The sequence below is a fragment of the Dendropsophus ebraccatus genome, chromosome 8 (genome assembly GCF_027789765.1).
Source record: "Dendropsophus ebraccatus isolate aDenEbr1 chromosome 8, aDenEbr1.pat, whole genome shotgun sequence".
In the NCBI taxonomy this organism is placed as follows: Eukaryota; Metazoa; Chordata; class Amphibia; order Anura; family Hylidae; genus Dendropsophus; species Dendropsophus ebraccatus.
The window spans coordinates 53,462,589-53,477,188 of NC_091461.1; the positions used below are offsets into that span (position 1 = coordinate 53,462,589).

At 42.2% G+C, this 14,600-nt stretch overlaps 1 protein-coding gene, 1 long non-coding RNA gene and 1 other non-coding gene across 4 annotated transcripts in view; 2 read left to right on the forward strand and 1 right to left on the reverse strand.

Moving 5' to 3' along the window:
• Positions 1–3,015, forward strand: part of HECTD2 (HECT domain E3 ubiquitin protein ligase 2) — an 84,735-nt gene extending 81,720 nt beyond the window's left edge. The window contains exon 21 of the mRNA XM_069980375.1: positions 806–3,015. Coding sequence (XP_069836476.1) covers positions 806–926 — 121 coding nt within the window. The 3' untranslated portion in view covers positions 927–3,015. The remainder of the gene's footprint in view (positions 1–805) is intronic.
• LOC138799347 (uncharacterized) overlaps positions 1–14,600 on the reverse strand; it is a 125,314-nt gene that overhangs the window by 2,203 nt on the left and 108,511 nt on the right. The window lies entirely within an intron of this gene.
• Positions 13,834–14,024, forward strand: LOC138800242 (U2 spliceosomal RNA). The gene has a single exon (XR_011364434.1). It is a non-coding gene; the product is annotated as a U2 spliceosomal RNA (small nuclear RNA).

Genomic DNA, 14,600 nt, shown 5'->3' on the forward strand with positions numbered 1-14,600 from the left:
GGCTGCTGGAGAGGATGATGGCAGAGGGATGCTCAGTGTCCCTCCAGTGCTCTGTGTCCCTTAGTGTCCCCCTGCCATCATCCTCTCCAGCAGCCACTGCCCGCACAGCTCTGGGAGTTGGGTCGTGACATCACCATTTTATCCAGGAAGTGAAGCCTTGATGCAGTAGTAAGCGCAGGGAAAAACGCACTTTATGTGCATTTCCCATAATAAGTGTATATTGATAATTTGTATAACTTTTGGGGGGCAATAGAATACTTTACTAAAAACTTTCGCCAGACTTCTCCTTTAATTTTCATTTGTCTCTATGCTGGTAAATGAAGCTCCCATATTCTGCACACACGGGGAAGAGGGGATACAACTCCCCTATGTCTTTATACGCACTTTAAGAAGCCGCAGCAGCATAGAGATCATTATAGAGCAGTGCTGAGCAGTCCAAGCCATAAATAAAGCCCTGAAGTGAGATCTCCAGTAATCTCCATTTTAGTATCTGCCTTTAACTCTCTGACTCACTCCCCCTTCCTTTTCCATAGACTTATATGGGCAGTATATAAGCTTGATCCCTCAGTAAGCTTTAAGTTGAGCTGTTTTTTGTTTTTTTATACAGTGAATGAAAGTTTAGGTGAGGTACAGTAGGAATTTATAAAGAAGTATTTTTCTTTGATAAGATATCTTACAAAGTCTCTTATATTTGCTTGCATGATTGATTTATGCAGTTTTTTTAAACAATTGTGCCCATTTGTTTTTTTCTTTTTTAACAAAAAAAAATCTTATTTTTAAAATTAATGTGTTTTGCTTCTTTCAGGTTGCCAACAGCACACACCTGCTTTAACCAGCTGTGTTTACCTCCCTACAAAACAAAGAAGGAGCTAAAACAAAAGCTGACTATTGCTATATCCAACTCTGAAGGTTTTGGTCTACAATGAACGCAGAAGTCTTTCTGGTCTTCATGTATTCCCTTCTTAGCAGAGCATCCATTGAGGCCCCCGGCTGTGGTAGGAAAGCAGCAGTGCTGACTTCTCCGCTGTTGTACTACGCACAGCTGGTGTCAGCATCAGACCTACAACAAAGGAACATGTCCTTTAAGAGAGAGAGAGAGAGAAACAGAGACACGACCCTGCTGGGAAAGCTGTGGACGTATTGCAAGATTTAATCTTGTTGTATATAAGCCAATTTTCATTCTTTTTTTACCAACAGACTTAGGCATTAGCTTAGATTCAGTAGGAATTTCTAGTTACTTAGTAATAAACCTACACACAGGTCAGCAAAACCTGCCATATATTTCCAATGCTTTATTAATGTAGAGACATGTTTATAATGAGATGTAAATGAGTCGTGTAGATAGAATTTTACAATTTTCTACTTTGTGGCATTGTAGGAAATGGACGAGTACAGCAGATGATGTCCGCTTTAAAATCTCTAATGTTTAGTTGGGAACTTAATACGGGACGTCATTCACATTAACTCGACTTCCATTTCATAGAAACATCAAAAAGTATTCAACTTAAACTGGGAAAAAAGTTTATTTCTTTATAGAAAGAGAATCATCAGGTTTCTAGGTTGTTAGGTTAGGTTGAATGCCAATAAGATGGAACTTTTGGTAGGGGAATCATAAGCAACCTTCTAGGGAGGCAAGATGCCATATGTATGTTTTACATTATTTGAGACTGAAAAAACAAGTAGAGCAAGTCTACAGGCGAAATATTTTATATTTTTCTAAATGTATATTTTTTTTAAAAGAAAATAATGGCTGAATCAGGCACTCCACTCCTGGCGCTACTCCTGGCCTGTCTGTTTCATGTATGCCATGTCCTTCAAGAAGACAACTACATACCAGGATATTCCTGTCTGAGCATTTTATCCTGTAGATAACAATCTGATTGGTAGGCTGGAACCCTTACCATTCCAAAGAGTAATAGGAAATAGTGTTTAGGAAGGAATGGAGTGAACCATGTGTAAATGGCCAGCTGTCTTTCAATTCTGTATCTCGCTGCCGAACATTTCTGAGTTCAGCACTCAAATAGAATGCACATTCTGGAGTCAATTTTCTGAATCTTGGCCCCACAAGTACCTTGAAATGACTGTACACTTAGCTTATGGAGGAGTTCTGCATGTATGAAATATGTTCTGTCATACAACATGTGTGGACAGCCATATGTTGGATGGGAAATCACATTATCGCATAGGACACATTGAAACATCAAAGCAGTAGATTTTCCAACTAGCTATAAGAGTCAAACTGATAAGTTTGTAAAGGAATATTAGTAACCATGCTATTCTCTTTCTAAGTGCTGTACCAGAATTACAGTACATCACCTGGTTAGAAATGGTGCTGCAGCCTTTTGTTATACAGTAGGTTGCCCACCTACAGTCCCGTGTAAGCACTCGCATTATTACCTTTTTACTTATATCCATGGCTACTTCTGTGTAGTTTGAACAGTTTGCTCTATGCTAGTACATAAACCAACAGCAGCAAGACTAAAGTAAAGAATAGGTAAAGTAACATATATAGTAAAATGCTGTGTTAGAAATAGTGAAATGAAGGTTGTCTATATGACGTGGCCATTTCTTGTATATATAGCATATAGCGTTTCAGTGGCAAAGATTTATTTTTTTCCAGGAAGACAATGGAAACTTGTAATGTATTTCCATTGAAGGATTTTTTTAGTAATTTCTACTGGGTAATACTGATGACTGAAGACGTCTGGAGTTGTAGGGAGACTTCAGTAAAATATTTAACTATTCAGTTAGAATAACTAATGTGTTGCATGGAAAGTCATGCTGGATAAAGACGATTTACAATAATGATGAAGACAACATTTTAATGACTAGGAAATACATTAAATTCTTGGTCATAAAATGGCGTTTGCGTGTTTATGGCATTGATTCATGTAAGATTGTATGTAGCTACAGTGTGTGTGACAAAAGCAAGAACACGAAGTGTGGCCATCTTGCCGAAAGTCTTTTTGTTATATAACTTCAGCTTTGCGAAGGGAAAAGTCCAGCACCAGTGCAGCGGGTAAAAAACGTGCTTCTTTATTTAGGCAAACTTCACATACAGGAAATAGACATGCGGTAAGTTGACGCGTTTCGGCGTATCTCACGCCTTGTTCACAACACAATATGAACAAGGCGTGAGATACGCCGAAACGCGTCAACCTACCGCATGTCTATTTCCAGTATGTGAAGTTTGCCTAAATAAAGAAGCACGTTTTTTACCCGCTGCACTGGTGCTGGACTTTTCCCTTCGCATGTGTTGCCCTGGCTCCGGGCTTTGCCGTGCACCGTGAGTGGAAGTAGCAGGTGAGCTGACCCCAAATCAGCATTTGTCTATAACTTCAGCTTTGTCATGCTGTGTATTGCACCTTTTTTAGCAGTTGTTGTTACCAGGGAGCGAATGCTTTCACCCAATTGCTGTTTTTTTTATACATATGTGCTGATGTATGCAATACTATTCAAATTTTCATAAAGTTTTTCTAGTTATTTGTATTAGGGGAAAAAGAGAGCTCCAACCACTGTAGAGATAATAGAAATGAATTACGGTACCCCAGAATTTATAACCTATTGGAGTTTAAGAAAAACATTATTTCATTATACTTTTATGGGCCTCATGTACAAAAACATGTTCGGGCTGGATGGTAGACATGGGGTGCGTCTCTTTGCACTATGATTAGTTGTGTTGTATGCTTTTTCCCATAGAACCCTTTTCTCATTTTGTGCTGGAGTGGGCGATTACTCTTGGATGTTTTGCTATCTGCTCATACACACCATAACTGCATTCATGGGAAACTGCCCAGAACTGAGCTTGGCCGTCATGAATAAAAGACTCATAACCCCTGGCATCAGATGTGCACTCATTATAGCAATGCTGGATCCTGGGCAGCCTCCACTGGATATATCTGCAATAATAAGGGAATGCCATTGCTGAGATTGCTTCCCAATGTTTCATTTATTAAAGAAGCAGTCCACTTTTTTTTTCTTTCTTTCTTTTTTATTCCTGGCCTGGCAGCAAACTTGCGCATATCAGGCCATATCATCAGGCTGCAGAGCTTTGAAGTCTGCAGTGCTCCATGCCGCTCCTACTCACGTGCTGGGAAAAGATAGATCCAATCGTGGGAAACTTCTCCCAGTTTTCCTTGCCTGGATCCCTCTTTTCCCAGCACCCAGGGAGCAGCGGCACGGAGCACAGCAGACTTTAAAGCCCTGCAGCCTGATGAGCAGAATGCAGATAGGAACAAAGCGCTTTGCTTTGTTCTTACTGTAGATTCATCTCTACTTTGTAGACTCCCAACAGGCAGAGGAGATGTCACATGGGCGCCAGTGTTACCTGAATGGCATCAGAACACGTAATAATGTAGTAGGAACATGATCAGCCCAGGTCAGTGTACACCCAAACTAGCTGCCTAGACAAGAATTAAAAAAAAAAACTGCACTGCTTCTTTAAAGCGACTCTGTACCCACAATCTGACCCCTGCAAACCGCTTGTACCTTCGGACAACTGCTTCTAATCCAAGATCTGTCCTGGGGTCCGTTCGGCAGGTGATGCAGTTATTGTCATAAAAAAATAAATTTTAAAATTGCAGCCCTGTGTCAAATTGGCGTGGCCTAGACTGTCTGTGGCCTAGACTTGCAACACCCCTCCATCCCTCCTCCCCACCCTCTTCATCATTAGGAACGCCACAACAACAATTTCTCCTATTCCTCACCTGTGTGAACACTGCACATGAGCTGGATCATTAAGGCACCTGTGCAGTGTTCAGGTGAGGAATAGGAAAAATCCTGCCCAGGGGCATTCCTAGTGAGGACGGGGAGGCCACACCAATTTGACACAGGGCTGCAAGTTTAAAGGTTGCTTTTTAGGACAATAACTGCTTTACCTGCCGAACGGACCCCAGGACAGATCTTGGATTAAAACAACTATCTGAAGATTTGGGGGGGATCAGATTGTGGGTACAGAGTCGCTTTAAGGGTTCAGTCCTACATGATAGGAAGATTGATCAAACCTTGTGCAAAGGAACAATGGGGTAGTTGCCCAGAACAACCAATCAGATTGCTTCTTTGCTTTTTTTTATTTTTTTATTTGAAAACTTAAAGTGTCACTGTCGTGAATTTTTTTTTTGCAGAAATCAATAGTCCAGGCGATTTTAAGAAACTTTGTAATTGGGTTTATTATCCGAAAAATGCATTTTTATCATGAAAAAGCAGTTTGAAGCTCTCCCCCCTGTCTTCATTGTTCTCCTATGGAGAGAGCTAAAGAAAAGACCAAAACAGGACAACAAAGAGTTAATCTACAAATCCCTCACCCGTTATCTGTTCTGACCATCACCAGTGACCTGTCTGAGCTCAGATTACAGCTGTCACCCAGCCAACCAGCCTGTAATCCTCTGTTATCTGCTTTCTGCTGCAGGCTAACTCCCTCCTTCCTCCTCCCCCCTCCCCTCTCCCTAGAGCAGACAGGGTACGTCTCCTGCAACAAGTCACAATTTTCAGATTTTTCAGAGTGGATGAAAAAGAGGAAGGAGGGGGGGACCTGGGAAAAGGCTTTTTACATGCAGATAATGGCAGATTTGGCTAATAAACCCAATTACAAAGTTTCTTAAAATCGCCTGGACTATTGATTTCTGCAAAAAAAAAAATACGACAGTGACTCTTTAAAATCTAATGGGCTGTTATCATTAACTGCTCCATGGTTCCTTTACACCTGGTTTGATAAATATCCCACTATGTGTTTATTATAGACTCCTAACACTCCAAAACTTTACTACATTGTGCCATGTAATGGATTTATCTTGGGCTGTGTTCACAAAATGTCATTGTTCAATGTTTCCCCCATACAGTTTGGTTTAGGCTGCTTTACCGCACTTCAACTCCAGGGGTCACAGATGGACAAAGCTGCCAAATTCTCCTCTGAATGAGATTTAAATAGATTATCAGAGATTTACGTCATCCCTGCAGCTCTGTGTTGTGTCCCATCTGATGTACGTTCATGTAAGCCTGTGCTGATTCCAGGCCACTGCATCAGTATCACTAAGCCACCAAAATAAACCAGACATTACAGCGTCCCTGCTTCTCTGCGCAGTCCTACAGTGCATCCAGAATGGTACTAAAATACTAGAGATGTACTGTGTCATATATTTTTACACCTTTTAAGATTACAGTTTTGTTAAGCAAATGTGGAGAAAGCAGAAGGGTTATTAAACACAGCAGAGCCGCGAGCATGGAGCCTGCACAGTAGACCATGCAGGCTGTATAGCTCCAGTACAGAGCCATATGGCTCCCAATTGCTGTTATATATAAAGAAGTATTCTCCCCAGAAGCAGTGCTCCTAGGACAGTATCTCTCTTTACATACAGAATCTGATCGTGATCTGAAGTCACAATTTTTATCTCTTGACTCATTTGTACGGGATCAAACTTGGAGGTTGTACAGAGCCAAAATAGGGCCGTGTGCACAAACCTTTACATAAACCTACGCTGCATGTTATAACTGCAGTGCTGATGTTCCAGACGTTTCCCTTATATTACATATATTCATGGGCATAGCTACAGCAGCCCTACTCTTCCTGTTACTCTGCTGCCTACATCCCTGCAAGTGGCTATTGGGGTCAATGTCAGTAACATCTGAATTTATAGGACTTTAGTGGTATTTTAGTACATTTATTTTAACTAGGTTACCAGTTTTGGATACTTCTGAGTAGAGTTGAGCGAATCTACAGCAAGAACTAAGTGAATCATTTTGTTCCTATCTGCATTCTGCTCACTGCACTCCGCATCGCTCCTTTCTAGGTGCTGGGAAAAGATGGATCCAGTCCTGGAAAACTAGAAAAAGTTCTTCAGGACTGGATCCATCTTTTCCCAGCAACTGGGAAGGAGCGGCACAGAGCGGAGCAGACTTCAAAGCCTACAGCCTGATGAGTAGAATGCAGGTAGGAACGAAGCGATTTTCTTTGTTCCTACTGTAAATTTGCTGATCTCTACTCCTGAGATGTCAGAGGTCTTACTCCACAGCTGTCAATCAGATTCAACTCCTTTTCTCCATTAGAGTCTATGGAGCCACCATGCACTCCCCAAGTGATCGCAGGAGATCTTAGGAGGGAGACCTGGTGTGACTAGTAACTTACGCCATGTCAAAAGTTACTGCAAATGACAGTAACGCCTCAAATCATGTTAAGATCTATTGTAGATCAACAACTTAAATTTTTTGGGATGAACTAAAGTGAAACTGGTGTAGGAAATAAAAGCCTTTACACTATACTTTACTGTTTGCTGTCCATTTGCTGAGTGATTTGACTCTCACGTGGAAGGACAGATCTATTTATGAGAGTTTATTTGATTCCGATGTTGACGACATGGAGACAACTGTTGTTGACTGTAATCCTGAGAAGAAAAGCTTTATTGTTGACCTTGTTTAGAGACGTAATCATTGCCTTAGGATACTTTTATTTATTGAAGAGATGTTCTGTTTACTGTTAAAGTAATACCTCAGAAAAGCCTGCTGTTTGCATAAATTATAAGTACAATAGAAATGGTAGGGACACATTTTATACTTTGTAGAAAAGTAATAAATCTGTCTGCACTTTGTACCAGCCTGTTGTGTATTTTATTTCAAGATCACTCCGTAGACCAGGGATGGGGAACCTTCGGCCCTTCAGCTGTTGCAATACTACAATTCCCATCATGCCTGGACAGCCAAAGGAAATTGTATTTTTGCAACAGCTGGAGGGCCGAAGGTTCCCCATCCCTGCCGTAGAAGATAAAAATAAAAAAGGATCAGTTTGGTGGCACATCTTCTTAAAGAACTAAGGGTTAGATTTATCAAACTGGTGTAAAGTAGAATTGTCTTAGTTGCCCCTAGCAACCAATCAGATTCCACCCTTCATTTTTCAAAGAATCTGTGGGGAATCAAAGGTGGAATCTGATTGGTTGCTAGGGGCAACTAAGACAATTCCACTTTACACCAGTTTGATACGTCTCCCCCTAAATGTTAAAGTGATTATCCAGGATTGGAAAAACATAGCTCCTTTGTTCAGAAAACAGGGCCACACCTGTACGTGGGTTATGTGTGGCATTACAACTTGGTTCCATTCACTTATATGGAACTGAGCTGCAATACCCCATACAAACTGAGGGCAAGAATGGTGCTGTTTTCCCAGGAAAGAAAGCATGTTATGTTTTCCCTATTCTGGATAATGCCTTTTAATAGGGGCTTTCCATATTCCATGATATCACAAGAACGGATGGGGCCCAACTGCCAAGACCCCCACTAAACATGAGAATGAAGGGGCCAATAGGTTCTTCACAGTTCTTTTCCAGATCAGTGAAGCAGGATACCTCTTCAACCCCACGGAAGGTCTGTAGTTCTCTCTAAAAGTGAGAGGTAAATGGAACTGCCCAGAAACCCTTTATACTCACAATGTCATTCTATAGGGCTTCAGACAGTTCTGTATAGTGCTCACATTTAAGGAGTGAACTATGGATCTGCCATGGGGTTGAAATGATATCCTGCCACATGATCCAAACCAACTAGTAGCCTTTGAAATTTATTTCCAACTTGTATATTCCTACTGACAGTCTCTATGGACATAAATCTTGAATTTTCTAACAGCTTCAATAATAACCTTAGGTATAGTGTTTTCTATTACCCAAGCATTGACTCACTTTTGGTTCTTCAGAAGTAAACCTACAGTGTAGTCCAGGGGCATCAGACTCCTTTCACTGAGGGCCAGATTAGCCTTATGGTTGCCTTTAAAGGGTTCTCCCCAAGTGTCAATTCTGTTCCCTTATTGATGGCAGGTGTAAAAGAGGAAGAACGTCCCTCCTCTTCAGCCCTATTCGCTCACATGCAGGTTATTATTGCAGTACTGGAGAGGAGAGACCTTCCTTTTCCCTTTATCCCTAACTTCTCAGTATGCTCAGCGGCAACGGTGGCAAGGATCTAAGGCAAGGGAGGACAAATACCATGCCTGCTCAGTGTCAGTGTTAAGGCTAAATTTTGAAGTTAGCGGTAAAACCCAAGAAGCTGTCAACTCAGTTTAAAAGGCACACTGCTCACGGGCGTTAGTTTGAGCAACGTACCATAGTGATGATGGTAATTAGCAATTTCTTGCTAAGGTGACTCGGATAGGGCCTTGTGACTCATTCAACAGACTATGCTTACCCTCACCTCATACTACGCTCAGTATCAATGAAGATGTCTTATGAATTCTGGCAGCCCTCTGCAATATGTCCTTTTTTGCATGCTCAGATACCAGAAGGGGGTCTACCTCTCTTGACACTCTGTAATAGACAAAGCAGAGAAGGGAATTCAGCATGTTATTTCTGTGAGTTACCCTATTGTGCTTGTTCTTTCCCTGCCGCCACCATTATAATGATTACTGTCTCCAGCTTCACAGTTCATCAGGGGCTCCTAGCGGCAAGACATCCCTCTCTCAATCAGTCTTAGGGTGAAGCACAAGAGAATGTCATATGAGTTGCATTAAACAATGAATACAAAGAATATTAGAATGAAAAAGTATGAATAATGTATTTCAGAAGTCTTCACCGCTTTCTCTTTAACATTTTATGTTTACCAAACAACAAATTCAGGTTTTCCCCCTTAATTTTATGCTCAATTCCCCATAATGACAACAGACGGTTAGAACTCTTTGCTAATTTATAATAATAATATTACACTGGCACTAGTGTTTAGACCCTTAGACCCTCAGATCCAGAGTGCTCTATCAGGTTTTTATTAAGAATATCTCACTACTTACAGTATGTGTACACTTTGGGATAGTGATTCCATTGTGGAATCCGATGCTCGTTCTTTGGACAGACGACACAATCTGCCCGTGCATAGAATGTTGTCCATAACACGGGGCCATGACGAGCGGCAGATTCAGCAATGGATTTTAAATTGGTTTTCTGAAGTGTGCACATACCCTTATTCAGAATCTTCATTCAGTTTCCCTCAACCCGGACCAGTCTCCTTGTCCCAGCCAGTAAAAAAGACTCACATCATGATGCTGCCACCATCATGCTTCACTGGAGGGATGGTATTGGGCAGATGATGATCAGTGCCTGGATTCCTCAACATATGATATTTAGAATTTAGGTCAAATACTTCAGTCTTGGTTTCCTCATACCAGAGGATCTTTTTTCTCATAGTCTGACTTTCCTTTTGGTTTTTTTCTTTTAAACTCCAGGCGGCTTGCATGTGTCTTTTACCAAGATGAAGCTACTTTCTGGTTGTTATACCACAAAGCCCAGATTGGTAGAGTGCTGCAGTGATGTCTCTTCCATCTACACATAGGATCTTTGGACCTAAGAAAGAAGGCCATTCTCCCCTGATTCATTCATTTGGTGGGGTGGCAAGCCCTAGGAAGAACCTGGTTGTTTCAAGCTTCTAGTAAAAATAAATAATTTCCACAATACAATGTTTTGTTAACCTCCTTTTTTTCTATTTGACTTAATTGTTTATCAGTGTTTTTTCTCCCAGTTGAGGATTGGACATGCAACCTTTTAATTCTATATTGTAGTACAATACTAGACAGGAAGCCTAGTAGATCTAATAGGCACATACGACTGCCATAGAAACCCATTGGCACCCCACAGGCAGGTCGCAGGGGTGAAGGGGTGCTGTCTACATAGATTCAACAAATCGATGGACCACAATGTCTAAGGTGTTAAACAACTAAAATGAGAATTACCTGTTGTTTATGGTGCTGAGGTTTATCACCAGCATCATGACTGTATAGCGGATGGTACCAAGGGGTTAAAGGAGGTGATACCCATGACAAATAGGCATCTGCCGATCAGCTCCAAATGAAGGGGCTATGATTTCTGCTTTTCAGCACTCCAATTTCTCCCTCTGCCTGTCCAAACCAATAGAGATGATGGAACAGCGGGAGTTCGAGTACGAACGAACCTGAAAATTCCCAATGTTCGATCATCTCTACAAACCAATACTGCCACAGAAAAGGGGGGTGAGCATATTGCGGGTGCACGCAATGTCCTGAGGGAGGAGACAAAGGGAGAAAGTGGAGTGCTAGAGAGCAGAAAAGATAGAACCTTTCCCCTTTATTAAGACTGGGCCCAATGTAGAATGCTCTTACACTTAGTGGGGCCAGCCCTACCCTTACTTGACTAGTTCAAATGCTTTCAATGATTAAATTATACTTCTTAATGTATGCAAAAGTTAAATCCTCTTGAGAATCTGTGTTAAGTCAATGTTTACTGCTCCACCAATCTGGGCAAGTTGTCACTTGTTGATGAAATATTCACGCATTAACAGCGGGGTCTTTTGTCGCTGCTTCTTTTATTATGTGCTACTAGTTAAATATTTGAGCAGCTCAAAACCTGATGAGGTAGAAATTAATAAATTAAAAAAGTATATTACCTATAGCATAAATGGATGTAAAGACAGGTAAGCCTATCTGGAATGCATGCAACGTCATTACACAGTTTCCCAAAGTTTCCTTTTTCCACATTAAAGAACACTATAGGGATGATTTACTACTGCACAAATAATGTGATTAGAACAGTATGGAACAACTGATCAAATCTGGTGTGAACCCAGCCCTATGTGTGGAAACATATAAGTCCTAAAGCCTTATTCATGTATTCTGTGCACAGTCTGTATATACAGATGGTGTGCAATGGAACAGAGTTTGGAGTTCCATGGGCATGTGTTGTTATGATGCCGGGAGCTCCAAAACTGTTTAGATCTTCGGGGGACTGGATTGACACAGCCGCATGGCTATGTCAGTACGGCACCGCAAAGATTTAAACTGATTCAGAGCTTCCAGCATCATAATGCTGAGAGGTCCTTGTATGTGGTCCGTGAAACATCTTCTGTGCACAGACTGTATTAAAAGGGTAGTGTGGGGTTTAACATTTATTCACTAAATAACACACATTACAAAGTTATACAACTTTGTAATGTGTGTTATTTAAGTGAATGGCCCCCTTCCCCATGTCCCCCCCACCCCGGAAGTGTGGTTCGGTATACTTACTAAATTGCTGTCGACCCCAGCCACCATCTTGGGTCAACGACGTCATCTTCGGGAGGCCGGTCGTCCCTCATGCTGGCCCCCCTCTGCCGCGTCATCAGCTGTTCAACCACGACTGGCTAAGCGGCTTTTCCTCGGCCAGATTTATTAAGAGGCATACGCCTCTTAGTAGAGCCAGCCAGCCCTGAGCATGGCGCAACAAACCTGCCCCTGCTTCCAGCAGGTATAGATTTGTATCATAATTTACCCCTGGAAGCAGGCAGCCTCCTCCCCACCATGCCGGGTCCCCCCTGCCCGTCCATCATGTGAGCAGGGTATATGGCTGACGTACACCATGGAGAAAGGAGCAAAAGCGAATCTGCTCCTTTTCTGTGGCATACGCCAGGGGCCCATCAGGTACATTTGGTTTAAAGAAGAAGCCCGGTGAAAATGTTTATTTAAGTATTGTATTGCCCCCCAAAACTTGTACAAATCAGCAATATACTACACTTATTAGGGGAAATGCTTATAAACTGCTTTTTTTTCTCTGCACTTACTAGTGCATCAAGGCCTCACTTCCTGGATAACATGGCGATGTCACAACCTGACTCCCAGAGCTGTGCGGGTTGTGGCTGCTGGAGAGGATGATGGCAGAGGGATGTTCAGTTCCCCTCCAGTGCCCTGTGTCCCTCAGTGTCCCCCTGTCATCATCTTCTCCAGCAGTCACAGCCCTCACAGCTCTGGAAGTCGGGTCGTGACATCACCATTTTATCCAGGAAGTGAAGCCTTGATGCAGTTGTAAGTGCAGGAAAAAAAAGAAGTTTATAAGCATTTCCCATAATAAGTGTATATTGGTGATTTGTATAACTTTTGTGGGGCAATACAATACTTTAATAAAATTTTTCGCCAGACTTCTCCTTTAAGTATTACCTATGTATAAAATGGAAGCAGCGTGGAGAAGCCAGTGCCGCAATCCTTTTTTTGAACCACGGCAATGTTCCTGTGTACGGCGCTGTTCTATTCATGGGTACCTTTGATTCTAAAGCGCTTCACCCCTGGCCTGGTACCCATGAATAAAACGGAAAAGTACATCGGAACCGCACCGCGGTTCAAAAAGAGGACTGGCACTGGCTTTCCTGCGCTGGCACTGTTCTATACATGGGTAATTCGCTTTAACAACACAAGAGAACACTTTAACAACACAATGTAACTCCAAGACAATCACACTTCTGTGAAGTCATCCTGTCCAGTTATGATTCCACTGATGTGAATCAATTTCTCCTGCTGTTGGGAAAATGGAACAGACAACAGGTAGAAATTATAGGTAATTAGCAAGAAAACAAAGAAGAGATTCTGCAGGTGGTGACCACAAATAATTTATCTGTTCTCATCCTTTCTGGCTGCTGTTTTGGTCACTTTTGTTATTTTGTTATTACTTTTACCCATAGATGTAGCATAAGGCAGTGTCTACAACCCACAGTGGTTGCTCATGTAGTGCATCTCATCCAGGATGGCACAGCAATGGAATCTGTGGCAAAAAGGTCAGCTGTGTTTGTCAGCACATTGTCCAGGGGCTAGAGCAGATACCAGGAGATGTGGAGGGGCTGTAGGAAGGCAACAACCTAGCAGCAGGACCACTACCTCCTCCATTGTGCAAGGAGGAACAGGAGAAGTGCCAGAGCCCTGCAAATTAATCTCCAGCAGGCCACTGATATCCATGTGTCTGCTCAAACTGTCAGAACTCCATGTGGGTGATATGAGGGTCCAACGTACACAAGTTGGTGTTGTGCTTACAGCAGAACGCCATACAGGGTGATTGGCATTTTTCCAAAGAACAACAAGATTGGCAGATTGGACATTGGCTCATTGCTTCTCAGCCTTTTGGCTAAGATCAAGTGTAGAATCTGTTCTTATCAGTTTAATATCTGATACGTCCCCTATCTGGAGACCATATATTAAATGGATTTTTAGAACAGGGAGATGGATAAAGAGCTTGCTCTGTCCTCTCCAGACATTGACCTGGTATTGCAGTGCTTCCAGGTTCAGTGCATAAAAAAAAAAGATCGGACATTGGCGCGCTGTGCTCTTCACGGATGAGAGCAGGTTCACACTGAGCAGATGTGACAGACGTGAAAGAGTCTGGAGACACCATGGAGAATGTTCTGCTGCCTGCAACATGACCAGTTTGGCAGTGGGCCAGTAATGGTGTGGGGAGGAATTTCTTTGGAGGACCACACAGCCCTCTATGTGCTCACCAGAGGTACTCTGACTGCCTTAGGTACTTAGATGAAATGCATATTCCCATTTTGAGACCACTTGCAGGTGCAGTTGGCCCTGGGTTCCTTCTGATGAATGACAATGCTATGCCACATGTGGCTGAAGTGTGTCAGCAGTTCCTGCATGATGAAGTCATTAAAGGGGTTATCCAGCGCTACAAAAACATGGCAACTTTTCCCCCTACTGTTGTCTCCAGGTAAGGTGTGGTTTGCAATTAAGCTCCATTTACTTCAATGGAACTGAGTTTCAAAACCCCACTCAAACTGGAGACAACAGTAGGGGGAAAGTGGCCATGTTTTTGTAGCGCTGGATAACCCCTTTAATGCTATGTACTGCCCTGCCTGTTCCCTGCCTG